Below are 25,899 nucleotides of genomic sequence, written 5' to 3' on the forward strand. Positions count from 1 at the left end.
TCTTTTGCCAAAGCCATTAAATGGAATCCATTTGTGCATCATTCATGGCAGAGCGATAAAAAAATTAAATTTTATGCCAAAAAGGGGGTTTATTGAAATATAACATGGGGCGACATATTCACAGTGCAAATTCTCTTTGATGTGAGCCATACACATACACTGATTTAACTGCAACCATTCTAAATCAAGAGTATATGTAGTGAAAATTTGTTTGTGAAATTTTATAAATAATTTCCTCTAGGGAAAGCACAGAAATATATAATACCACACTAAGCAATTGCTTAGTGTGGTAACGTATTTGCTTCGCATATTTTCCACATTGTCAATAACTGTAAAATGTTTATGGTTCGGCATAAATACTATTTACAATTCATTTCTCGGATTTCTCGGGAAATTGCAAAGAAACCAGACAGAACACTTTATTAATAAAACACTTTGCCCGCGCTCTAATGTGAGAGCTATGTCTTATACAGATACGCAATAGGAGTGTCATGGGTGGTGTTAGTTGCACAAAAGACTTTGAAGGACTTCAAATAAACTATATGTTAATTTAGATTAAAGATTATAATTAGAGAAAATTTAAAGCCTGGAAATGAAGAAGAAATTAAATAAAACTTAGTTTAATTTTATTTTTTAGACTAATTCCAAATAACGGCCATATTTTAAATTGTAAGCCTTCTACTCCCTATATATACGACAATATATTTAGAATTTTTCCTCATACTCAAGGACATGGAAACCACATAAATTATTATATTAATTTTCCACTCCTTCTTTCCCTATATACACAGAGTTGAGAAAATGCCAATTTTATTTTAATTTTTCAAAAGCCTTTTCAAGTATTTCTATTGATTTGATTTTGTTATAAAAGTTATAATTGGATTCTTTTTGGTTAAAATACATTAGCATTAATATTAAGAAAAAAATCGCTCTGAAAGCTTTCTAAAATATTTTTCCATAAAAAACATAAAAAAAATTATAAGTATGTGCAGGATTTTTTGGTGCAAGGGGGCATATAAATAATAAATCTACTACCACTTTATTTCTTAATTCCATAACATATTATTTAATCATGAAAAATATCAAGAGTACATAACGTTTTGTAAGAAGATAATTCGTTACATATAGGTAAAACCGCATGTCACAAAGTTTTTCCGTCTTTCCGCCACCAGATGCGATTACAGAAATGAATACATGGGTCGCATGCCTGAAGGCAAACGGCAGAACGTCATTTCGTACCCAAAAACCTCGAAATTTACTTTGCGAGGGTGGGAAGCTTTTCATTACGGGAAGCCACATATACATTTTAACTTAATTAGCGGATTGTCGAAAGGCAGCTGAGTTTGGTATGATTTTTAATGAAGAACTTTTTTCCTTTAATTGCTGGTTTTTTGGGTGTCTGACTCAGAGTCATGAATTTGTATGTACAACATAAATTGCTTTTTAACTATACGATGCATAATTTGAAGACTCTTTTTCTAGTTTTTTTTTAGTTAATAACTCTTGAAAACTCCATGAAAAACTTCGGGAAATTATTTGTGAGAGCTTAAAGCTCTCAGCAACAGTCATTATGCTAACTCCAGACAGACAAACGGACGTACGGAAAAATGACGGAGAGGACATAATTTTTTTTTTATTTAAAAAAATAAAACCTTAAACAAAATGAACAACAAATTCATCCTGTTTCTCATAAACAAAATTTCTGTATTTCCTTCCTCGCATTATTTATGCTGTTTTAAAATGTGCACACTATAAGAAAAAAAATGACAAGAAAGTCAGCATTGAGAGGCTTTTCCACCAAGGCAATGAAATATTTCTCTTATGTGAAAGAATTTTCATTATTTAATTTGTATATGGTATGTACTTGAAAATGAGAACGCGTGTTGGAAATAAAAAGCTCATGCGGAGTAAAGGGAATAAAAAGTGCTGGGGGGTTTCAACAGTTGTTGTGGAAACTTTTGTTGGAGAATTTTCCAATTGAGCGTTAGGGATTTTCTTCTTTCCATAATGAGGGCAATCACCATTCATTCAGTCAATGAAGTCTGCGAATATATATCCACATTCATTTCTCTTTTTTTAGCCACCCCCACAATCTTTCATACCCTTCAGTATGTATTTTTCAGGATAATCAAATAAACATAGAGTTGATTGTGAGGAAATTATGAAGGTTTTCTTTGTTAAACAGCAGCTCTACATTCATTTTTAAAATCATGTTAATTTTTTTTCAATTTCCACAGAACTTCAAGCTGGAGAGAACAACGAGTCCTCCTCGAGAGTCCAGAGTGTCAGCAGGTAAGTTAATTATATTTTTTCTGTTCTTTTTGCTTCGTATCATCCTCGATAAACATCCATGTAATTTGATTTATGTCTTTAATTCACTATTAAAGGTAAAAAGAGGAGTGAATAATTTGCTAAAAATAAAATTAAATTTCTACCTCATCAAGTGAAGTGCAAATTTTGTATCTTTTTTCCATTTGAACGTATACCTTAATCTAAAAATAAATTTTCACGTAAAATTTCCCCCATTCTAATCTTTCAGTCTATTTTAGTTCAAAAATTAACAATGAAGACCACTCGTAAGCTCCCAGCATGATTATAATTAATTTGGAATCATGTACTAAAGTACTTGGAAAAAGCTTTTCTTTCGTGATTTGTTTGGCCTTTAAAATTAATATACAACGTCAAACTTTTCAATTACACAAAATCATAAATTTAGTCTTTTACTTGAATTGACTTTTGGCTAATTCTTCAACTAATGGAGTTTTAAAGTAATTTATTAGTCCAAAATTCGGAAGAACTTGCATTCTCATTCAAAATACAACACAATACATAGTCTTATGGTTGTGGATGTTGCTATATGAGAACTACATACAATAGCTTATGCGCCGCTTACGGAAACTTGTAGAGAGATAAAACTTTGCAACTAACATGAGAGAGAGAGTTGCAAATTCAATATTTTCCTGAAACAACTAAAACTGCATAATTTTTGTGAATTTATTCATTTGCAGAATGGGACCCAAATTGGCCAGGACCAGAAGTCATCGTAGAGGTGAGCGAGGGTGTTACGGAGACACAGCGAGGAACAATTGAAATAAATACAACCACAGGAAATGATGGTGAGTGTCTCGATGTTCTACTTTTGACAAAATGTTAACGGGCTATGTTAGCACCCTTTTCTACACTTCCGGCATAATTTTCAATACACCCTCTAACGAGTGCAATTTGTCAGTTGGCAAATGATTGCTTTTTGGGATGAATTATGGAAATAACCCGCAAAAGGGTTGTGCGAAGAGGATGAAGGGGGAGAGAAAGTTAGCCAGGACAGTATGTTACATTTCCGAGTTACATCTGATGCCTGTCTCTTCTAAAGCATTGATTTGCATTCAGCATTCACCTCCCATTCTCATTTATCCTCAAAATGCGTCCATGGCAGCTTCTATTGTTTCTGATTGAGAATTCTGTGATGTTGTATTTTGTATTTAATGAGTATGCTGCTACAGGGGGTGCAATATGTCGGGGGTGGTGGTGAATCTTCTTGACATATTATCACCCTCATTTGGCCCTTCGAGGCTCATTTTTGCCATAGTGTGGGACGAGAGAAAATTAATTACAGAGTCGGATGAATATCTCCATAATTGCATCGTCCCCTCATAGTGCATCGTTGTACACGTGATCTCAAATGACAAAATAACAAAATAATGAGCTTTCACGCGATATTTCAGCTATAAAGGTCAAACTAAAAATATAAAATTCAATTTTAAATCACGGCCAGACGTTTAATGCATACATAATTGCCCCATATGACATCCTCTTTGATTTTCTTTAATAGTAAGGAAAATTCTTTTTATCAACTCTTCGTTGTTAGAAGAAAATTTATAGTGAGGAGTTCATAAATAAATCTCAATAGTAAATTTGAAATCAAGCTGTGCGAAATAAGTCATGCACATCACAGAAATCAAACACAATTTTATTACTTTACCACAATTTATTGTTTCATGCATGCATGGGTTATAATTTACATGTGATTTAGTTGATATTATACATCAGTGGCCGTGCCAGACTCTGTAATCATTGAATAACATTGTTGATTTTGAACATACATAATAAATATGATTGGAAATTTGTTTAATGCACATTTTGTACATTTATGTTATGTTCATTTTTCCCAAAAAATATGGTTTCATGCAACAATTCCAGTGTTCTATGTGTCACGTAATATTGAAACACTGAAATCCTATCAATCTTCTAATCTACAACAATAATATGTAAATTGATTTTAGATTATTATTTTATTGTAACGTAATCTCTCCACAATGCTTCTGGAATTGGTGTAAATTATGTGTGGAATTTTAAATAATTTATTTCGGGATGAAGCTATGGAATTTTCACAATTTCCATGTAGGTACCTATATGTATTTTAAAATGAAAAAGGAAGCTAAATTGTTGTATTTATAAGGAGAAATAGGTACTTTGTAGGGTGTTATTGGGGGTATTATTGCAGGCAACGTGTTTTTCCTGCTAAAAGTAACAAAGGAATATGAGTGTGACACACATAAATATTTTAATAAATTCCTTGCCTCTGTTCTGAAAAGTTATAAAAATCAATAAAATACTTGTATCAGGAAAATACACATATATATGTACAAGGTAAACTACCTGCTAAGGCTCTAACACTCTGCAATTTCTTGAAGAGAAAGAGGAATGTTTTAAATCAATGTTGCTATCTTTCTTCCTAATTGTATACATGTACCGCAAGCTAATGCATTGTATGTACTATATAAAGGATTAATTGAGGAGAAGAATCCTTTCTTCTGCTATCACATGAATTCTACATCATCCATATAATTAAATTGTCTCGTATTCTGTGCAAGAGTTGTGTTTGAAATTCAAAGAAAATAATTATAATCCATTCTCTCTTACCCCTTTTACTCTATTTACCGTAGCTCAACTACATATAATTTCGTCCATCACCTACTTTTATTTTTGTTTGGTGTCATACAATTTTTTTTATTTTAAAAAATCGATGAATTTTTTAGCATAAAAACCTAAGTAAATGCTCTTCAATTATGTCTGTATTGCATCATTTTTTATGCTTCTATTTACCTTTCAAATGTTATTCCTTATTGAAATATCATGCACCTGCTTGTAGTGGAGCAACAATAGATAAAGTTCCTAAAGTCGACAAAGTTTTTTAATGAATGAATGGATGAAGCTCTCTCTACCCAGTGAAACTTTCTTTTACATTAACAAACTACCTATGTACATTATATGTATTGTTCTACAACATAGAATTTTAACACTATTGAAGAATGACTCAAAAACACTTTTCATGTATGAGAAAGAACATTGTTTTCCCAAAAGCTTAAAGAACATGAGAAGATTCATGTTGATGGGATTACTTTCACGACGAAAATTGCATTTTCGAACTTTTATGCCTTGTTTAAATTATTTTTCGATTTGATGAAACTGAGCACTATTCTTGCAATAAATTATTCATATTCAATCAATAGATATCTTCTCATGTACTGATGTTATCGATGTTACCTATAATTGGTCATGCTCCATTTTCCTAAAGATTTCATGTAAAGCATTGCCAAAAAGTTTCACTCGTAAAGTCACCTTCCGAAATACAAAATGTTTGTATTTTGGATTTAAAAGGTCCTTTATAAATCCTGACAGATTGATACGGATAGCATTTCTGTAAATTCAATTTATTTGTTGTATGATTTGTAGGACCAAAAATAATCGTTCGCACAGAGGAAGTCCTTATCGTATTATTTGTGCTCGTCCTATGGGTGGGAGCGATTGCTCTTTTCTTCCATCGATGGGGAAAAATTCGTATGTTGGAGCCATATCAGCCAAAATTTCAGCAGCAACATCGAAGTTCGTGTCCTCTTGCGGAAATTGACAGCATATCTATACACAATAAGGTACAAAATTTTCATAGAAATATTTTCATTTAATTAGCAAAGTGTTTACTTTACCAAAGTTCATGTATTTAATGCACATAATGCACTTAAATGTAACCTCCACTATTAACCGCTATTACTCTTCTTCTGTCTGCTATATAAATACCACAAGAGAGCATCAGTATCCAAGATGGGAATTTCCGTTCAAATGCCAACCTTTGGGACTTGCACCGGGCAGATTCCACAGCAAAATTTAATTTATGCAAGAGGTGAGTAGATTAACATTTTCTCTCTCGTGCACAATTTTATTCCTCTCGGTTTTTTTTACATAACAAATTAGGACTTCCAATGTATTCGAGGCCTCGACAAAATTCTGTTTTCGTCGGTCCTCCGGTCTTTTCTCCACTACAATCATCCCGAAAAACTAGGTCCGCTGTGGACATTCATCAACTCGTTCTTACCGAGTCTAGTGCTGAGGCTGTTTGATTTCCATTTTCCTAAATTTCAAACTGAATCAAATTCTCAAATACCCTCAAAATTTCAGGAACACCAAATCCATTCATTATAGAAAAAAAAAATGTCAAAAGTTCTAAATATCAAAGAATATAGAGTAAAGGAAAACCAAAACCAAAATTCAGTTGGGAAATATTTTTGTACATTCCTCTGAATATAAACAAAAGCAAAAAGAAAAATCTAAAGAAAAATCTTTGGAAACTATTTTTTGTATCTTTCACAGAAGAAATGCATGATTTTTTTGTAGGATTGTATGGGGAAATTCAAATCATATTAAATGAAAGAATGGTTAACTTTTGTAAAAAAAAAATACGATAAAACATAATTTTTATTTAAATAAAAATACATAATACCGTGAAAGTTTATGAAAAAATGCAAATGAGCACGAAAGTCCCTATATAGTAAGTATAGAAGTTACAACTAATTATTGCGATGTAGATTGTAGATTATTATTAGTAACGTAATTTTTATTTTTATTAGGATTGTAAAGGGAAAGACTACAATGCCAAAAGAATAATTAAAATTTTCTCTGATAGAATTCAATATTTTTATTAAAAATGTAAAATATTTCTAATATTCCAATATCATTATTAAATTCTACTTAACCTGTATTTACTGCACGTATTCTATCTTTGTGATTTATTTAAGTGATGTAATATTCTTTCATGTAGAATTTTTTTTATTAGGTAAGCTTTTTTATATAAAATAGCGAAAAGAAGTAAATTCACATAAAATCGTTTGAATTTTACACTCACGAATACCGAAGATTGTTTCAGAGAAAACTTTTTTTTTTTTGAAGTCCTAACACGTGCTTGCTTAACAATCTTACGTGCAAAACTTAAAAGAATTTCATCTTAAAGAATTTTAATTGCTCCTTTGAAACTTTTGGAACATGATATAATTGATTTTTTTTATCATGTACTTTCAGTTATAAAGGTGAACATTACATGGGGTAGTTTCATTGGACAATTTCATTTGTATTTAATAAACTAATGACCTGCTCAGATGGATGAACATAAGCATACAAGAGCTAATTGCTTGTACCTCGCTATTCCTGACATGCTTTTTTATTGCTTAAATTTAAATTACGAAAGAACTATTAATTATCTTCTACTCGGGGATCTTTTGACTCCAAACTTTATTCTGAAAAAAATTTTTTTTAAACAAAAAACTGACTAAAAATTCATGTAGAGACTAAAAAACATTTATTTGCTTGTCAAGCATACACCAATGAGCTTTTCATTGAATTAAAAATTTAAAAAAAATTGAGAACAAAATTCAATTAAATTTCAATCATGAAACTGCCCCTATTACCATATTTTGTATTTTCAAATTAAAATCAGAAAAGTTTTAAATATTTTATCTATTTAACCTTCGTAAAAAATATGTAACATCTTACTCTTTCTAATATAAGTCTTCATCTTGATCTTCTCTATGTCTACTTATTCTGTGTATTAAATGTATTAAAATTTCTGAAAAACTTATGTATTCACTTTCTATATAAATGCGTTTCCTGTGCAAATCTCCCTGCAACCACTGTAGTCAAGAAAAAATTCTAGATAATAATAAAATATCACACACACACACACACAGTTTCACTAACAATAAATTACGATCTAGTTTATATGAATGATGATTTATGTGAGAAACTCTAAACATATGCAATGCAGTGCCAAAAAAAAACTACTTTTTCTCTAGAAAATAGATGAGAAACTCTTAAAAAATATTAAAAGAGCAGTTCTTCAAAAAAATGTAGTTGGAAAATCAGAAAAACTCTTGAAGAATATATCGCAATTGGAGAAATTGGAGACACAAATTCGATTTTCATAAATAAAACATTAAAGAAAAATTCAAACCAAAATTTTATGAGAGAAAATGAAAAGATTGTGGTAATGGCTTTATGTATAAAAATATAATAACACATCTAGTTGATTGATTTTCTTTTATCTAAAATGCTTTTAAAGCTCATCTAGTATCTAATTTATTTATTGTTTTAAACTTCTTTTATATCCACAAACTAAAAATAACAAAAAAAAAACATTTTAAATTTTTTTATTGCTCTTTATTTCACAAAAGCATTCTATAAAAAAATATGCATTTATTAGTAAAAATGTAAATTATTATGATTCAGATCACTGACTAAAAATGTATTTTATAGGGTTTATAGTAAAAGAAAAGCGGTAAAACAACAAAGTATCCATCCATATTTAAAAGAAAAACTGATGTATAGAATTGAGTAGATTATGAATTTCAAAAAAAAAACTAATAAATGTGTTACGTCTATGTAACACATAAATTCTAATGTGGTAAACTATAGCTTTATTCTCAAGAAAAAAAAATGATTCAAGAAGAATTGAAAAGTGGTAGCAATTTGAAGAATGCGATATTAATTTTCTCTTCGTCATGAAAAATATGGAACCAATTTTCAGATCATCAATTTTTAGAAGAAAATAAAAGATCTAATTGCAAAGGTGGAGAAGTAATGGCACAAAAAATGTATAAATGTGTGTTTATAGATAGTATTTGGTGTAGAAAAGTATTAATTATAATACCTGGATAAGGATGAAAAGATGAGAAGAAAAAAAATGTTATGAAAAACTTACTTTTGATGAAATGAATAAAAGGTTAATAAAACAGAATGTAATGCGCGAATAATATGGACGAGGGCAACAGCTTCACGACGAGAGAATCGAACAGATGCTTTTTGTGGTATTTGGTTTCATTCACAATTTCGACATTCTTTCTATACACACACACTCCAACTTCATTTCATCCCCAAGATTCACCCTCAACCCATAACCCCCTGCCATCCATTCTTTTCTCTTCTTATACCCGATTCTGTGGTGATTTTTTCTCTTCATCTTGTCCAGCTTCATGTCTTTGTTCGCTCATCTGAGACGGAAAGAAAAGAAGTGAAAAAAGACGATATAGAAGAAAATGCTTGAGCCCTTAGTGATGTTATCATCATCGGCATCAGCACTTTTCACAGCTTTTTTCTTCTTCATCCATCGCCCCATCATCACGCTGTGAAACCACCCACTTTCTAACTGGAGCGAATCTTCCCCCAAAAATTGACCATTTTAAATCAAAACACTTTTCAGTGTCATCATCGCAAATACCCTCGCGTTGTAGAATATCTCCAACCCGCAGCTGGTGGATGATTTCTTGAGTTACATCGCATAAAATAATGGCAGAATTTACAATGTTTCCCCCATCCAATGGCTCCCCCATTCAGGCCACATGAAAAGCTCAGCATGGGAGCTTGAGGAGCACGAAAAAAAGGATAATAACGCGGCGAAAGCACGAAAATCTCAAGAGGTTCGTATAACTTAAAGTGAACAGAGGAGATTATGTCGATAAAATGGTTCTATTCATACATTTTATTACGTATGTTTTCTTTTCAGGTAAGAAAATACTCACAAATTCTTAAATTACTTCCATATCCTTTTCCGCTTCCTTTAATAAAATTTCCGAAAATTAAAAATCATTCTTAATTTTTAAAATTTTCTTGTTAAAACAAATGAAAACTTTTAACAAAAATAAAACTTAGGAAAACGAGAATACGACAAGAAGTTTGAATAATTGTGGTAAAAAAAAATCACGAAAGAAAATAAAAGTCCCCTCAAGTTTCTTTATTAATATTCACAGCGTGGTATTCTGAATGATTAATAAGACAAGAAAAAGTGGAAAATTAGAATTTCTTAAGTATCCTTGCCATTTTTCACCATTTTTAAGGATTAATTCTGGGGTTGAGTGTAAATCTCAGCGGGATATTGTAAATTTTTTCTCCGCACACCCTGACTGGCAATTCAATATAAATGGGAATAGAAGAAAAAAAAGCGAAGAAGGCAATACGTGAGCTTTCATAGAAGTATTTTGTCAATTTAAGTGTGGGTCAGGCGAAAGCCCAAGCATTTGGGAGCTTTTACTGCCATACGTCCATCGCTCGGTGCGGGATGTCGTAAATTGGGGAGAAATCATCAAAGAAAACGAGCGCAATATTTCTCCTTGTGCCCATAAACGCTCTGCAGGAAAGTCAGATGACACAGAAATCTCATTAAAATAAGCCACTTGCTTTCCTTTTTTGTATTCCTTGTGATCCTACAGGGCTTTATTTTAATGAGATATCCCCCTTTTTCGCTCCAATTTTCTAGGGATTTTTTCCCTAACCAATGGTATTTAGTACACGCTTTGGTTATTTTTTAAACTGAGATTCCCTTTTTATATGGGGCAATGTTTTAATTTAAATGATGAGATTAAATTAAAAGTGTTTAAAAGTCATTTGAGGGTATACCGATAAAATCAGGGGATAATGATAAATAATTTAATATGGAGGGGAATTGTGGTGCAGAGTTGTGTCACGCGAAGGGCTAGGAAAAAATAATGTTTGTTATTTATAATTTATATGGCTGGATGGACAATGCCTGGACTGTTCATGAAAAAATCCAGCACGTCAACAACTTGGTAAAAAAAAAATTGGCGAAAGCTCGGATATTTGTACTTAAATACCAGAAATTACAGAACAACAGAGATTATCTGCTTTATGTTATATTTATTTTTTTTTATTAAGTTTAAAAAATATTTAGCGATTTGTTAAGCTCTTATAAATCTTTTATAACGAATATACTGACCGTGAAAAAAGTCTTTGGTATAAAATATTTCCCCAAAAATACGCCAAAGTTTTAATATAAATTCCATAGAATGAAATAATTCTGTGCTATCAAGGTTTGGCATGAAAAATTTAATTTAATTTAATTTAATTAACTAGTACCAAACATTAAGCAAATTGACATGGTTCGGTCCCCCAGGTAATGTTTAACAAAAAAAAGTATTTCGCGTCCGATTCTCGTTTACCTAATTGCCACAAGCTTAATTTTATATAGATTATTCAGTTTTTTTCTCAATGAACTTTATAACGTAGAAAAGGAGGGTTTTGTACATTTTGGACATATAAAAATTGTTTCTGGAACAAAATCTTGGGTGTGGTTCGTACGAGTCCTTGTACGAATTCCCAAAAGTACATTTTTCATTTTTATTCCCAAAGCACAATAGCAAAGTATTGAGCTTTTATACAAAGAATCGAAATAACTTTGACTACAAGTCACGTATTGCATACATTCCATAAGTTGTAAACTTTTTTGCATTTAATCAAAAAGCTTTAAAAAAAGATTCAGAAAAAATGTTTTTTCGGAATTTGAAAACGAATTATATATTTTGCACGGGAAAGGATTGAAGTACGAAGCTCAAAGGAGAGACGACACAATTTAATCAAAATCATTTCACATGCTTATAGTGATTGTCCAACAAGAAGATTTTCTTTTTTTTTGTATCCATTTTCTCCTGTGGCTTTCCACATATTTTCTTTTCTAGGGCACCCAAGAGACTCTTTTTCAATCTCCACATGGCTTAAACGTTAAGAAGCATCAGTGTTGTGTAAGGTCGAATGTGAGATATCTATATTCTGTTTAGAAAAGCTCTTCTTGTCTATGCGGGAAAGTGGGGTAAATATAGCATAATTTTAGAAGTTTACCTTGGAAATGGGGTATAGTGGAAAGTGACTTTTCCTTTTTTGCAAAAAAGAAGAGACTTCACTTGAAAACTTGTGTGGCACATAGAAGTGCAAGCAATTTTAACTTACAATGTTTGTGGGTAAATATTAGACTTGGGCGTTGCTTTTTAGCCTTTTCTAGTTAATTAAATTCTAGTTAGTGGTACTCATTCTAAATATAAACAGTTTGAAGGATCAAATTTAATTTTCTCAAAAGCATAAGAAGTTCTTTAATTTGAGATTTAATAAAGAATTCTTAAGTTGAAACAAGCGGTGAAGCTGAAAGCTTTTCAGAGATAATATTCTCCTGTAAATCTTCAAAATAAATCAGTATTTTCATCATGTTTTCTCAACTAAAGTGAGCAAAGTATTATCTAATAATCTTTAAAACTCTTTAAGAACAAATTGTTCAAAATGTTGTAATAGAGAAATCCAAACCTTTAATTAAATATTTAGCTATTTAAGGAGAACGTTAGAAAAATCTTTAATTTTTTGTTGCAAAATTGCCCCAAAAATCGCTGAAAAGCTTTGAAGATGCCATAAACATACCTTAAATCTGTGAAATTTTATTTCAAATTTCCTTGGATTTATTTAAATAAATTCTTCAAAGTGTTAAAAAGTTAAATAAAAAACTAATTCCAAAAACAATAAATCCAATTTTTAATCAATATTCGATTATAAAACGAAAATGTAAGAAAAATCACATATTTTCTTCTACAAAAATTGGTCAAAAACTGCTCAAAAAGTTTGAAGTTTCCGTATATAAAAATAAAATATTTTGGCGCTACGTCCCATATAGGAACAGGGCCGGCCACCCTATATGATGTTGTTGTTCTCCTTGCGGAGAAGTAGTGGGCGGCCTTGCTAGATACTACCACGTGTGGGCCATTTTACGGATAGGAGTGTATCAATCTCCTGATCCAACCGGTCAACGTGATCTAATTGCACGTTGGCGGATGGGGCGCGTTGCCGGGTTCTGTATTCGAACCGGCGACCTTTGGATGCGCAATCAAGCGCTCTATCCACTGCACCCCAGGCCCGAAGTTTCCGTAACTAAATCTTAATTTTTCTTTAGAATTAATTTAGTTTTTATTTTCGTGCTGTTTTTCTAATAAGGTTGTTAACATTGTGACAAGATGCAGCAGAAAAAGCTCAATTAAAGCATAAATACTTGAAAAGCTGCCAATTTATCCGACTTAAAACGTCCAATTTTCTTTCCAGAGTGTCTGCAAAATTCAGATTTTCATTGAATCAATAAAAACTCAAATATTTTTTTTTTTTCAAAATTGGATCCTTTATTTTAGGAATATCTGTATTTCAATGATTATTGTATGTATAAAAAAAAATTAAATGTTTGATAGAAAAAAAATTCTAGAGAGGCTCTTCAAACTTCCTGCTATACTATGTTTTGTTTACAGACATTTTGTGTGTTCTTGTAATTCACAAAAGCCCTGAACTATTTCGTTGTCGTAACTTAATATTTTCTTAAAAGCTGACGCTCATTTATGTATCAAATTTTATGTATTGTTGACGCAGCGAAAGTATATTTCATTGAACTCAAATTCATCATTTATGTGATTTCAGACATGATTTTGTTGCTACGCAATATTTTTTTGCAGAACTTCAATATTCTTTTAAAATTCTATTTTATTATCATAATTGGTTCTATGCTTTCTAATTCATTTTGTTTATTTTTCTTCTAAACTTCGATTAATAATAAGAATTATTTTTGAAATAAAAAATGTGGAGAAAATCAATTGAAAAGATTGCTAAACTCTAGCCTGCTAAAGAATGGGCAAATTCCTGCGCTATCCTCTTACTTTGTCTCCCGGATGTGGCCAAGACGGAGATGCTCCTGCTGCCTGAAAGCCTTCCGTTCATGGGGTTGCATCCCATTGCATTTACGAATGATATTGTTGGTTTCGCAGTACTTCTGTGGATTGTAGGAAGCAGCTGGGGGCTCATCATCCCAATCATCATCATCATCACCTCCCTGAGGAATCATCTTCACGGTGCTCTTCTTCTGCACAGCTTGAATGTGATCAATAATTGGATTATTGAACTTGTCCACAAGCACCCTGTCCGGACAGTTGTCCATGTGGTGCTGAAAGGGAAACAAAAAATTACTTCCGGAAAGAGCAAAAGCAGACTTTGTGCAAACTTTTTTACCAAAAGCTCCGGACTATTGATCAAGTGGGTGGCATTGAAGGGACACGGCTTCTTGATGTTATTGTGGAGCTTCTCGTACTCCTTGCGGCATTTATCCAGGTGAATTTGAAATCGACGGCCATTCTCGATTTGATGGGCCCGATTGTACGGGCACTCTACAAGATTCTCATATCCTCGTGGTCCGGGCATTTTCCCAAAGAACAATCTAGAAAGCTTTTTTTCCAATCAATTTTGTTTGAAATTAAATGTTTGGGAAGCGGATCTAGCACTCGAATTAGTCAATAAATGGTGAAAACACGAGGAACCTGCAGTCCAACCGAAGTTTCTGGAAGAATTTTTATGCAAGAGCAGCAAAATTGGAGAAGTATTTCTTTTAAAACGTGCGAGCGCGAAAATTAAAACTAACGGAATTAACCCTTGGAGGATTTTCCATCGTGATCAATTTGATTTTTTTTAATTGTCAAAAAAATAACATCTATTTACTTTGTCGATATTAAAACTCCTTTTTTGTGTAGAAAAATCAATGATGATAATTGAATTACTTCAAAACTTGGAAAAACATTTTATTTTAACGAGAAGAAATTGAGGTGAAAGTCTGTGGTAGGAAATATTAGTCCTTCAAGGGTTAACGAGGCGATTGAATCCGCCGAGTGGAGCGAATAAAAGCGAAACGTACCCGGCTGGTCTATCGTTACCAAAAGAACTACCCAGCTGGAACTAAAAACCGTTTTGATAAGAACTTGTTTTTTATTCGCAATTTCCGATAAAGATAAGAAACTTATTTTTCGATGACATTTATTTATACAACTTTTTTAACCTTGATAATCTTTACAAAAATAGAGGAAAAGATTTTTAAGCTCTCGCATTAATGATATTTTCAATCTTTTCAATTTTTCTCTAAAAAAGCTAATATTTTTCCAATTTTTAAAAAATTTACATTCGTTTTATGTAAAATTTTATGCAATAAAAGCAATAATGAAAATGAATGACTTGGTGAAACAATTAAAATGAATTATTTTGAAGAATTTTTGTGATGAAGGATTTTCCAATATTTGTTTTGGAAATTAGGTATAAGGATCACTTTATGGATGTTTTGCCAAAGTCTTATAAACAATTTTCGTTATCAGGGAAAATTGCCACATAAATTCTTAAACACATTTACATAACATCTTGAGCCACTGAGTTTTTCTTTTAGTTTTTTTGTAGGCTAACTTGAGCCTAAGAAGTAAGACTGATGTAACATTGATGTAACACTCTTGTAGACATGAAACAGGACAATACATAATCCGTTGGTGATAGCAGACGGTAACCACAAATGACTGACACAAATCCTTTTTTTCATCCTTATTTGAATTGTCGCATATTACTCAATCGCTGGTGTTCCTGTTGTCGGAAAGCCTTTCTTTCGTGCGGTTGCATCCCATTGCATCTACGGAGAATATTGTTACTCTCGCAGTACTTCTGTGGATCATACGCTGGTGCTGGAGGCTCATCATCCCAATCTTCATCATCAGCGCTCTGTACTTGTGGTGTCATCTTGATTTGGTCTTTTTTCTGCAATGCTTCCATGGAATCAACAATTGGATTTTGGAATTTATCCACGAGTATCCTATCCGGACAGTTTTCAATGTGATGCTGAAAAAGGAAGTTGTTAGAAACTCTGTCTCAAAAGAAATGGAAAGGAGTTTCCTTACTTGATGTTCAGGGCCATTGACATAGTGCGTTGCATTAAAAGGGCACTGCACTTTCTCAGTTGTATGCAGCTTTTCATACTCCTTACGGCATTTTACCAAATGCGTCTGAAAACGACGTCCGTTCTCAATCTGATGTGCCCTATTGTACGGACATTCCACAAGATTTGAGTATCCATGGGGTTTATTCGACATTTTTTCGAATTATTCTTATTTTATTTAAATACAGATTTTTTTAAATTTAATTTTAATTTGCAATTTTTCGTGAATTTGGTTGCACAGCACCTTCGCACAGGAACGCCAATGTCACTTTCACTTTACGAAGAAATAAGAAGAATAATAAAGACAAAGGAGAAATTCAGTTGTATACGAGTACCAGGTACAGCATAATGTGTTCGTATGCACTTGGTATGTCCGGCTGGGCGAGGTAAACCCTTCAACGGCGACGCCAATTCTTTTCGGTGTCAAACAGCACAGAAGTGCTATCGCTGTGAAGAAAAATGGTAAGATTTTACAATAAAAAGGAGCTTTTCCCGTATAATTTCCCACTAAATCCCAAGAAAGACCTGTAAAGATGGGATAGGTATAAAATTTCTTGGGAAAATTCCATGTGTTGTGGGTGAAAATGTTGTGCGAGTGTTTACCACGTGTGAAAAAACCTTCCATTGACACCCTGTTTGTTTTTTCTTCCAGACGAAGGGTACTTCGAGTTTTGGAAAGCGCCGCAATAAGACCCACACGCTGTGCAGACGCTGTGGGCGCTCTTCTTATCACATCCAGAAGCACAGGTGTGCTCAATGTGGATATCCGTCAGCAAAGTTGCGGTCCTGTAAGTATCACATAACCTCAATGTCAATATATAGTCAGTTCCCGGACTGTTCAGAAAGTCCAGAAGTTATGAGAAGTCTCTCTGCCTGAAGAGCTGCTTCCTTATTCTGTGCTTTGAGCGATGTGTCGCTTCTTTAACCAAGGCACATCGTCAATTTCACAGATAGAATAAAATTTACCGGCAGAAGATAAAACTCATTGATTGATTTCTAAATTCCTTTTCAAATGAGATTGCATCCTTCCGGACATTTGCTATGTGTTTACCAGAGAGGGAAGTTTCATGATTTTTTTTTGTTCTTTCCAGACAACTGGTCGGAGAAGGCCAAGAGGAGGAAGACCACAGGAACTGGACGTATGCGCTATCTCAAGAATGTTCGCAGGCGATTCCGGAACGGATTCCGTGAGAATGTTACGGCTAAACCACGCAAGGCACAGACATAAGGAGAAGAGATTTGTGTAAAAATTGTGTGAGAAATTTTTTAAATTAAAATTTGCCGTACACACCTTATAAATGTTTTTTCTTGTTGGAATTTATTATTTTGTTTTAGAATTGGCAGCTTTTGATTTTTAGGATTTTTCTCTGGCTGGTTTTGAGATTTTTCTATTGCAGAATGAGGATTTCGGTACTCCTGGATTAATGATTTAACAGATTTCCATCACTTGATAATCTTAGAAGGCAGATTATACATCAATTTTCTCTAATTATTTTTTCATTAAAGAACAATGATTTTGATTTAAAGCATTTCATATTGTTTAGAAGGCTTAAAAGGCCTTCTTAATAAAAAAAAAAAGAAATTCTAGAATTTTAAATTGTGTTAGATTTGGCAGCAAAATTTAATTTTTAGGATTTTCCTGTGGTGCTGTGCTGATTAATTAATTTCAGAATTTTTCTCTTATGTATGGGGATGTTGGTGCAGTCCTATTTAAGAATTTTTTATCATATTAGAACGCAGATAAAGTAATTTTCATGAAATTAAAAAAAAACAAAACTTATATTACAAAATTGTTTAAAAGCGTTTTTTATTGCGAAAAGATCCTTATTTATAAAATTTTCTTTTCAAATTATTTAATTTTTAACATAAATATGTGTAGGGAATTTTTACAACGGAATGCAAAAGTTTTTGAATTTATCGAAAAATCTCATCTTTTTGCCAAAAGAAAGTGATTTAATTTTAAAAGCTTTGTGTTAAACTTTGCCAAAAAATAAGTAATAAAAAGCGATTTTCGATATATTTTTATATCATTCACAAAACAACATAGTAGCAGGTGCATTATACATACATAGGTGTAGCAGCTTTATGGTCCAAATAATCTTAGAGTTTGAAAATGAAAAAGATAAGAAGTCAGCGTTAGATGAAAGGTAAGTGGGTTAAATGATCTCTTTCACTTTTTTGACAAAGATTTTAATTTTTTTTTTTTAAATTTTGAAGCATTACTTTTTAGTAAATATAAGTGGTTCGATGGCTTTTAAAAGTTCTAAGAAAATCTCAAAAAGGAGATTATGCACAATATACGGAAAAGATTTTTGAGTTGACAAAGTTCTTTTGATTAATTTGTTGAAGAGCATTTTTTAAGACTTATAAAAATCTGGAAAATTGTCTAAGAAAATGTTGTGAAAGTAATATTTCTCTGTTTTTTTTTTTATAAACGTTCATATTTTCAAAAAAATGTAATAAAAATTAAACATTTGCCTAAACTAAATAGTTATTTTTATTCAAATTTTAAGCACTGTTGTAACGTAATAAAAGAAAATTCATTGAATTCAATGATATAAACACTAAAATAAATCAGTCTTATTCTTAACAAAATAATGTTGTAGAATCCACATAATTTTTCTCTCACGCACATCTCCGTCTAATCAGGCGGCTTTGCGCAACCAAGTCGCCGACTATCAAAGGGAAACATAGGCAAAAAATGCCACGCATGTTCCTAGCTCATTTATGAGATTTGTCTCAGCTTCTCAGTAGCTTTCTGACCGTTACGGCGAGCATAAGGTCCAGACTCTGAATAAGGATTGCAATAAGTAGCTGGAAGAGTGTTTATGTGAAAAGTGATAAAGTGAAGCCAGATGCGGCTGCTCATTGTCACCATTCTCCTAATTGCCGTGGCAACGGCTGAGCCAAAACGGAAGCGTCTCAGGAGCCCACAGGATAGGCCACCTCCTGAACTTCCGCACTATGACTACGAATATCCGGATGAGTATGATAATTACGATGGCGGTACCGCGACGGCGACTCCAGTTCCTCCCCAGCCAATCGTGAGTAAGTTGCGTCCAAAAGTGCTCTGAAAAGGTTATCAAAAAGTTAGTGGAAGTGAAAGATTGCTATATCTGGAACAAGTTTATGTGCCCTCTCATATAAATACATAAACCAGGATCAATTTCTTGGCGATTTTCTTTAAATATACAGTACCCCCAGAAAGTTTCCGAACAAAAAATTTTGAGGCGTTTTTGCAATGCTCTGTTTGAGGCCTCATATCTCAGCTTGTAAAAGTCCAATTTGAGTAAACTTTTTTTTAAATTGTGGGTATAATAGTCCTCTATCACCGTGATGTATGTGATCCAATTCGGATAAAAAAAATTTTTTTAATACTAAAATATGTAAACCCGACATTTTTTATTTTTGCAAATTTTGACTTCTGGGTTCACTCGGCTACATCTAGTACTCTGCGTTGATACCACTGCTTTCATGAAACTTTTTTTAAATTGTAGCCCCATATGTCCTCTAACTCTATGCCAAATTTCAGAATTTTCCCATTTGTAGTTTTTCCTTGGCATGAAAATTAGTGAACCCATGTGTAAAGCTGCATCAAATTAAATATACGAAAATGGAAAAAATAGAAAAATAGCACCATGGAAATTTTTTTATCACTATAGGTGTGTTGTTAGTCATTCAATAAAACCACCCCAATAGTATAAAAAAAAATAATATTTTAGGCTGAAAAAGGTGATAAAGGTCCGACGATCTTAGGGTAAGAGCGTCTGTGGTTTAGTAAAAATTAACGTCTGGCTTAGTTATGTACAATTCTTTAATAAAAAAATCAATCAATCAATCAATCTGTGGTTTAGTGGATAGAGCGTGGTATTCTTATTGCAAACATCGATAGTTCAAATCCCCCACCGTGAACATTAATTATTTCTTTTTTTTTCTTTTTTCCATTAATTTTCATTACTTTTATATTTTAATTAATAAAATTAACACTTATTTTCATCTGAAAAACATTGAAAACTCCCCGCAAGGTCATCAGATGCCTACAATTTGAAGAATTTTTCCACCCTATACATTTTCCGGCAGTTTTTCTAGTGAAATGCTTTCTTTTCGCTTCTGGAAATTTCCACATTTCACTCAAGTATTTAACACTTGAAAAATCACTTCACTTTGGGAAAGATTGCCGGAAAATGTATAGGGTGGAAAAATTCTTCAAATTGTAGGCATCTGATGACCTTGCGGGGAGTTTTCAATGCTTTTCAGATGAAAATAAGTGTTAATTTTATTAATTAAAATATAAAAGTAATGAAAATTAATGGAAAAAAGAAAAAAAAGAAATAATTAATGTTCACGGTGGGGGATTTGAACTATCGATGTTTGCAATAAGAATACCACGCTCTATCCACTAAACCACAGACGCTCTTACCCTAAGATCGTCGGACCTTTATCAAAGTTAGTGGAAGTGAAAGATTGCTATATCTGGAACAAGTTTATGTGCCCTCTCATATAAATACATAAACCAGGATCAATTTCTTGGCGATTTTTATTAAATACATATATGCATACCTGGATAGTTTGAAAATTAATTTGAAATATAATAAATCTTAATGCATCCGTTGTGAAATTTAGAACAACTCCATTCATATATAGGGAATGTTTAGTGCTCAATTTACCTCATTCATTCGATCAGAGCGATCAGAATAAAGATAAAAATGTCTGCATTATGCATCATTTCATTGCGCAAAACAGATAAAATGTGTAAATTCAATTCTTTTGGGATCTCAATCAGCGCAAAATGCTTCTAATCCAGTCAATTGAATTTCAAATGTTCAAGAAAGAGTTTTTAGAGTTTGGCCTATATCGCTTTTTTTCTAAGCATTTTCAGACATAAGAGATAACAGCTGGACCCATATTTAACTCTTGAGTTCAATTGGGAGAAAAAAAAACTTTGATAACAAGAGTGTGAATGGCTTGTGGAGGGTGTAATTTTTGCACGAGCCATACTAAAGTGTAGTACGCTTAGTAGTTCATAGTAACTGTTTATAATCGTTATAATTTTCAAATCAATCCTATGTTGAACTTTCTTCTTAATTGATCATCACATAAATGTCCTTATATAGCAAGTTCCTTAAGATAAAAAATTATTGCTTTATTGCTGCTATTTATTTTTTTAAATAGATTTGTAATTTTTTTTTGTTATTTCTGCAGCCCCTTTTTCATGCCAACATCAGGGATCCCTATATCGAGAAGGTGATACTTTCAAGGATGGATGCCGTGATTGCCAATGCTCTTTGGGGAAAATTAATTGTACATCCGAAAGGTGTGCTGTTGAAGGTCCCAAAGGTGCTCCTGGTAGTCAGGGAGATCCAGGAACACCCGGAATTCCAGGTGAAACAGGTCAACCAGGACCTTCACCAGATATAACGACATACACCCAACACTTAGCAGAAACTATGGCTAGTGCCGATAAGGGTCCATCACCAGTTCTACCATTTCAATATGTACAAGCACAAGTTGGGCCAGCGGGACAACGTGGACCTCAGGGTCCACAAGGTCCATTAGGACCTCAGGGATTTCAAGGATCTCGCGGTGAAGTTGGTGAACCTGGGCCTCCAGGTCCTGTTGGTCCTCCTGGACCACGAGGCTTACCTGGTATCCCAGGAAAAGATGGTGCTAGTGGAGATGATGGTGAAGTTGGAGCTCCTGGAGCTGTGGGACCTCCAGGTCCTCGTGGTTTACCCGGTATGCCTGGATTGCCTGGAGTTAAAGGACATCGTGGATATACAGGTGCAGACGGCGCTAAAGGTGATATTGGACTTCCTGGGGAAAAGGGTATTGCAGGAGCTACAGGACCTATGGGACCAAGTGGCCCAATGGGCCCTATGGGTCCAAGAGGAGAACGTGGCCGTGAAGGCCCACCAGGGCCTCCTGGTGTGCGCGGAATTGATGGTGTAGCAGGACCAGCAGGACAACCAGGTGCAATAGGTAAACCAGGCCCACCCGGCTTCCCAGGTGCTCTTGGCATAAAAGGAGATCAAGGTGCACAGGGCCCTAAAGGATCACAAGGATTACAAGGCCCACGAGGTGAATCAGGCCATCCAGGACATACAGGAGAGCCAGGTCCTCCAGGTTTGCCAGGAAAAGATGGCTTGTCTGGTGAGAAAGGTGCAACTGGACATGCTGGTCCAGCCGGTCCCCCAGGCTTTCCTGGTGCCAGAGGACAACCTGGTATCGCTGGTCAGCCAGGTGAAGTTGGTCCACGAGGTACTCCCGGACAACCAGGGGAAAGAGGAACAAAAGGAGATTCTGGAGTAAAGGGAGAAACAGGTCTGCCAGGTCCTCGAGGTATTCCTGGGCCCCAAGGGAGTGAAGGTCCACGAGGAAAACGTGGAATGCGTGGAGCAACAGGCCCTCAGGGACCTCAAGGAGAACGTGGATCACCTGGATTGGCAGGTTTGCCTGGGCCAGATGGTGCTATGGGACCAAAGGGTCAAGCTGGTGATAGAGGAGCCGTGGGACCTATTGGTCCTAAAGGAACAGCTGGAGATACGGGACAACCAGGACCACAAGGTCTACAAGGTGCACGTGGATTACCTGGCCGGATAGGTATGCATGGAAAACCAGGATCACCTGGTGAGCGCGGTATTCCAGGTGCTGATGGAAAACCAGGAGAACAAGGACCTCAAGGTTTGCAAGGTTTACCAGGACCTATTGGAATGCCAGGAGATAAAGGATTAACAGGAGAACCGGGAAAAGATGGAGAACCGGGAGCTGTAGGTCCAACTGGTCCTAGGGGAGATGCAGGGAAAGAAGGTTTGCCTGGTCCACCTGGCCAACCAGGTCCACCTGGACATGATGGAGAACGCGGAGCTTCTGGGCCAGCTGGTGCAAGAGGATTTCAAGGGCTTCCTGGTCAACCAGGAACACCTGGAACTCCAGGAAAAGATGGACAACCTGGCCCTGCAGGTCAGCAAGGACCAATTGGCATTACAGGTGCACGTGGTGAGAGAGGATTTCCAGGAGAAAGAGGTCCTTTAGGACTACCTGGAGTTCCTGGAACACGCGGAGAAACAGGGCAAGCAGGACAAGATGGGCTTCCAGTGAGTAAAAAATTCGATTACAAATAGAATAATTTGTTTCTTAAATAAAACACCATTTTTAGGGACCCCCTGGACCTGCAGGTTCAAAAGGTCATCAAGGAGCTCCAGGGATGGTTGGGTTGCCAGGACTTCGAGGTCTACCGGGTATTGCTGGTGAAAAAGGAGATCGTGGAGCACCAGGAATACAAGGTTCCGAAGGGGCACAAGGGCGTCCCGGTGAAACGGGACCACAAGGCCCTGTCGGACCAGCAGGACCTCCAGGAGAACAAGCAGAACGCGGAGAGCCTGGCGCTCCTGGAACTCCAGGCGAGCGCGGAGCACCTGGAAATAGCGGAGAAAGAGGCCCTCAAGGTACTCCAGGACCACCTGGTTTCCCAGGGCCTATTGGAATGGCTGGAGTAGCTGGGGCAAAGGGTGATAGAGGTGTTGCAGGACCAAAAGGAGATCAGGGAAATCCAGGAATCTCAGGTTCTCCTGGTGAGCCAGGTCTACCTGGTCCAACTGGTCTACCTGGAGCTAAAGGCGCGCGCGGTGAACAAGGTACACGTGGAGAGACAGGTTTAGCAGGTCTACCGGGACGTCCAGGAGAACCAGGACAAGCAGTAAGTATATCTATCTATTTGAGAGTTATTAAAGGTTGTTCAACTAATAACTTTTTATTATCTATAGGGGCAACCTGGAAATCAAGGTCTTCCAGGAATTGCAGGTCTTCCTGGAGTTAAAGGCAGTATCGGCGAAATGGGTCGCCCTGGAAATCCAGGTCTCCCTGGACCCCCTGGAATTACTGGTGCTGATGGATTAAAAGGAGAACCTGGTGCTATGGGACCTACAGGACATCCAGGACCTTCTGGACCACCCGGAATTCAAGGAGATCGTGGAATGCCTGGACTACCAGGAGCCGTCGGCCCTGTGGGACCAAGAGGATTAAGAGGTCCTACTGGTGAATCAGGAACTCCAGGCAAAATAGGTCCGGTAGGAGTTGCAGGACAACCAGGTGTGCCAGGACCGCAAGGACCTCCAGGTCTCCCGGGAGAAGTAGGACCCGAAGGTCGTCCTGGAAAAATAGGACCACCAGGACTTGTTGGTAGAACAGGCGATAAAGGACCGCAAGGTGTACCTGGGCAACAGGGTCCTTTGGGTCCTCCGGGAATGCCAGGTGCTCCTGGTGTTGCTGGTGCTAAGGGGCTTACGGGTGAACGGGGTTCAGTAGGTCCTATAGGACCTCAAGGAGCTGACGGCCCCCCAGGACCACGTGGGAAACCAGGTCCCCCTGGAATAGAAGGACCTAAAGGAGAGCATGGAGATAACGGAAAACCAGGACCAAAAGGACATCGAGGCTTTAGTGGCTTAGCAGGGCCACCTGGCCCTAGGGGCTCACCTGGTGATAAGGGACCTCCTGGTAATGATGGACTTCCGGGTAAACCAGGAGATGTGGGACTTCGTGGACTTCAGGGACGTGATGGTCAACCAGGACAGCCAGGCAGCATTGGGCCACCAGGATTGAGAGGGGCTCCTGGATCTGATGGACGTCCTGGACCTCCAGGTTCTCCTGGACCACCAGGTCCACCAGGCCCAGTATCAGAGCCACTGGGATATGATACAGCTGCACTGGCGGCTCTTCTAAGTCAAAGCAATACAAAAGGCCCTACGGATATGCAGGCTGATGAGCCTACTCGTCAATTTATGGTGCGAGCCTATGAACATCTCAAAGCATCTGTAGAAAAACTTAAAACTCCTACAGGGCAAAAAGATGCACCTGCTCGTACATGCCGTGATTTAGCGGTGGCTCAACCAAATCTACCTTCTGGTGATTACTGGCTAGATCCTAATGCTGGTGATACACGTGATGCCATTCTTGCGTATTGTGACATGAAAACACGTGAAACGTGTGTCAGAGCAGCTCCAGAGAATTTCCCTGAAGTGAGAAAATTTTTATTTTTAGGAATCGTTATTTTGAAAGACAAAAATAATTTTAAAAAAAAATATTTTTGGTTTTCAGATATCAATTAGTGGAGTTTCTTGGCTTTCTGAGGCTAAGGTGTCACCATCTTATAAGGCAGATGGACAGCAAATGACCTTCCTGCAACTGCTATCATCGAATGCAAGTCAAAATATTACAGTTCACTGCAAAGGACGATTGAGACGTATTGCGTTGCTTGCCTGGAACGACGTTGAAATTACTGCAAGGGGAAACCCGCGGTTACGGTATGATGTACTCGAGGATGGATGTGAGGTAAGTGAATTGAATTAACTGATGTTCTGATCTTATTTTAATTTTTAATTTGTTTTTTTTTTATTTCTAGAAACCCGATATTAATTCATGGTCCCAGACAAAACTACGCTACAACACTACAAAGCCAACGAGACTACCAATCGTCGATGTGGGTCTTCGAGATACCGAAGAATCACCTGAACGCCTAGTACGCTTGCAAGTAGGGAATGTTTGCTTCTCCTGAAAAAAAAATTCAAATTTTATCAGCAGAATACATTATTTTCGTGGGCGTTTTGTATGTTTATGCTCGAAAAATAAATATTTGTACATAAACAAGTAATTTATTTCTGATTTTTCTTTTAAATAATTTTCAGCAGTTATTAGATCTCTGCTTGCTGCTCTTTCTACTACTGCGTTGTTTATATAGAAGCCGTTTGAAAATTAAAAATTTGCGGAAAATCCTATTTCTTCATGAAATTATGTTGTATATAAAACGTATAATTCCCGGATGTTGTATATATACTCAACTTGGTGAGTTACGGCAAATACTTAAGCTTTTGGCGACGAAAAGTCTGAACTGTGTCATTCCATTTGATCAACATATAAAGTTGTACTTGTACTTTGATTTTTAGGGCAGGTCGTGTATAAATCATGGCCTGATGTTTGATACCAGGTAAGTTTACACTACATATTAATTTTTTTCTACAAAGATTGAGACAACA

At 35.5% G+C, this 25,899-nt stretch overlaps 8 protein-coding genes across 9 annotated transcripts in view; 5 read left to right on the top strand and 3 right to left on the bottom strand.

Moving 5' to 3' along the window:
- Positions 1-19,343, top strand: part of LOC129790211 (serine/threonine-protein phosphatase PP2A 65 kDa regulatory subunit) — a 620,353-nt gene extending 601,010 nt beyond the window's left edge. The window contains exon 4 of the transcript XR_008750540.1: positions 19,320-19,343. The gene's annotated coding sequence lies outside the window, so the exon portion shown is untranslated. The remainder of the gene's footprint in view (positions 1-19,319) is intronic.
- Positions 1-19,343, top strand: part of LOC129790167 (chondroitin sulfate synthase 2) — a 178,164-nt gene extending 158,821 nt beyond the window's left edge. For both annotated transcript variants that reach the window (XR_008750537.1, XR_008750538.1), the window contains exon 6: positions 19,320-19,343. The gene's annotated coding sequence lies outside the window, so the exon portion shown is untranslated. The remainder of the gene's footprint in view (positions 1-19,319) is intronic.
- Positions 1-25,899, bottom strand: part of LOC129790342 (clavesin-2-like) — an 891,203-nt gene that overhangs the window by 180,886 nt on the left and 684,418 nt on the right. The gene's annotated exons all lie outside the window — the stretch shown is intronic.
- LOC129790424 (uncharacterized) lies at positions 2,241-7,033 on the top strand. The gene is made up of 5 exons (XM_055827911.1): positions 2,241-2,292; positions 3,009-3,116; positions 5,734-5,930; positions 6,082-6,178; positions 6,250-7,033. The coding sequence occupies exons 3-5, from the start codon at positions 5,841-5,843 to the stop codon at positions 6,393-6,395; spliced, it is 333 nt and encodes a 110-aa protein (XP_055683886.1). The 5' UTR covers positions 2,241-2,292; positions 3,009-3,116; positions 5,734-5,840; the 3' UTR covers positions 6,396-7,033.
- Positions 13,600-14,641, bottom strand: LOC129790400 (gametocyte-specific factor 1 homolog). Its single transcript, XM_055827885.1, has 2 exons — positions 14,140-14,641; positions 13,600-14,074 (listed from the first exon to the last, which is right to left on the bottom strand). The coding sequence occupies exons 1-2, from the start codon at positions 14,326-14,328 to the stop codon at positions 13,787-13,789; spliced, it is 477 nt and encodes a 158-aa protein (XP_055683860.1). The 5' UTR covers positions 14,329-14,641; the 3' UTR covers positions 13,600-13,786.
- Positions 14,918-16,206, bottom strand: LOC129790399 (gametocyte-specific factor 1 homolog). The gene is made up of 2 exons (XM_055827884.1): positions 15,834-16,206; positions 14,918-15,774 (listed from the first exon to the last, which is right to left on the bottom strand). Exons 1-2 carry the CDS (start codon positions 16,023-16,025, stop codon positions 15,484-15,486), a joined length of 483 nt encoding a protein of 160 aa, XP_055683859.1. The 5' UTR covers positions 16,026-16,206; the 3' UTR covers positions 14,918-15,483.
- LOC129790418 (probable 60S ribosomal protein L37-A) lies at positions 16,238-17,170 on the top strand. Its single transcript, XM_055827906.1, has 3 exons — positions 16,238-16,333; positions 16,524-16,659; positions 16,963-17,170. Exons 1-3 carry the CDS (start codon positions 16,331-16,333, stop codon positions 17,097-17,099), a joined length of 276 nt encoding a protein of 91 aa, XP_055683881.1. The 5' UTR covers positions 16,238-16,330; the 3' UTR covers positions 17,100-17,170.
- LOC129790122 (collagen alpha-1(I) chain-like) lies at positions 18,621-25,517 on the top strand. Its single transcript, XM_055827388.1, has 6 exons — positions 18,621-18,919; positions 21,074-22,965; positions 23,028-23,567; positions 23,635-24,885; positions 24,965-25,198; positions 25,269-25,517. Exons 1-6 carry the CDS (start codon positions 18,727-18,729, stop codon positions 25,419-25,421), a joined length of 4,263 nt encoding a protein of 1,420 aa, XP_055683363.1. The 5' UTR covers positions 18,621-18,726; the 3' UTR covers positions 25,422-25,517.

The sequence above is a fragment of the Lutzomyia longipalpis genome, chromosome 2 (assembly GCF_024334085.1).
Source record: "Lutzomyia longipalpis isolate SR_M1_2022 chromosome 2, ASM2433408v1".
In the NCBI taxonomy this organism is placed as follows: domain Eukaryota; kingdom Metazoa; phylum Arthropoda; class Insecta; order Diptera; family Psychodidae; genus Lutzomyia; species Lutzomyia longipalpis.

Bases quoted from the DNA above. Each gene is read 5' to 3' on its own strand.
- LOC129790418 (XM_055827906.1), top strand. The intron at 16,660-16,962 runs GTAAGTATCACA...TGTTCTTTCCAG, and splicing joins GTCAGCAAAGTTGCGGTCCT to ACAACTGGTCGGAGAAGGCC.
- LOC129790424 (XM_055827911.1), top strand. From the start codon at position 5,841: ATGTTGGAGCCATATCAGCCAAAATTTCAGCAGCAACATCGAAGTTCG. The intron at 5,931-6,081 runs GTACAAAATTTT...AAATACCACAAG, and splicing joins GCATATCTATACACAATAAG to AGAGCATCAGTATCCAAGAT. The intron at 6,179-6,249 runs GTGAGTAGATTA...ATAACAAATTAG, and splicing joins AAATTTAATTTATGCAAGAG to GACTTCCAATGTATTCGAGG.
- LOC129790399 (XM_055827884.1), bottom strand. From the start codon at position 16,025: ATGTCGAATAAACCCCATGGATACTCAAATCTTGTGGAATGTCCGTAC. The intron at 15,775-15,833 runs GTAAGGAAACTC...TTCCTTTTTCAG, and splicing joins TCAATGGCCCTGAACATCAA to CATCACATTGAAAACTGTCC.
- LOC129790122 (XM_055827388.1), top strand. From the start codon at position 18,727: ATGCGGCTGCTCATTGTCACCATTCTCCTAATTGCCGTGGCAACGGCT. The intron at 22,966-23,027 runs GTGAGTAAAAAA...CACCATTTTTAG, and splicing joins CAGGACAAGATGGGCTTCCA to GGACCCCCTGGACCTGCAGG. The intron at 25,199-25,268 runs GTAAGTGAATTG...TTTTATTTCTAG, and splicing joins TACTCGAGGATGGATGTGAG to AAACCCGATATTAATTCATG.
- LOC129790400 (XM_055827885.1), bottom strand. From the start codon at position 14,328: ATGCCCGGACCACGAGGATATGAGAATCTTGTAGAGTGCCCGTACAAT. The intron at 14,075-14,139 runs GTAAAAAAGTTT...TTTCCCTTTCAG, and splicing joins TCAATAGTCCGGAGCTTTTG to CACCACATGGACAACTGTCC.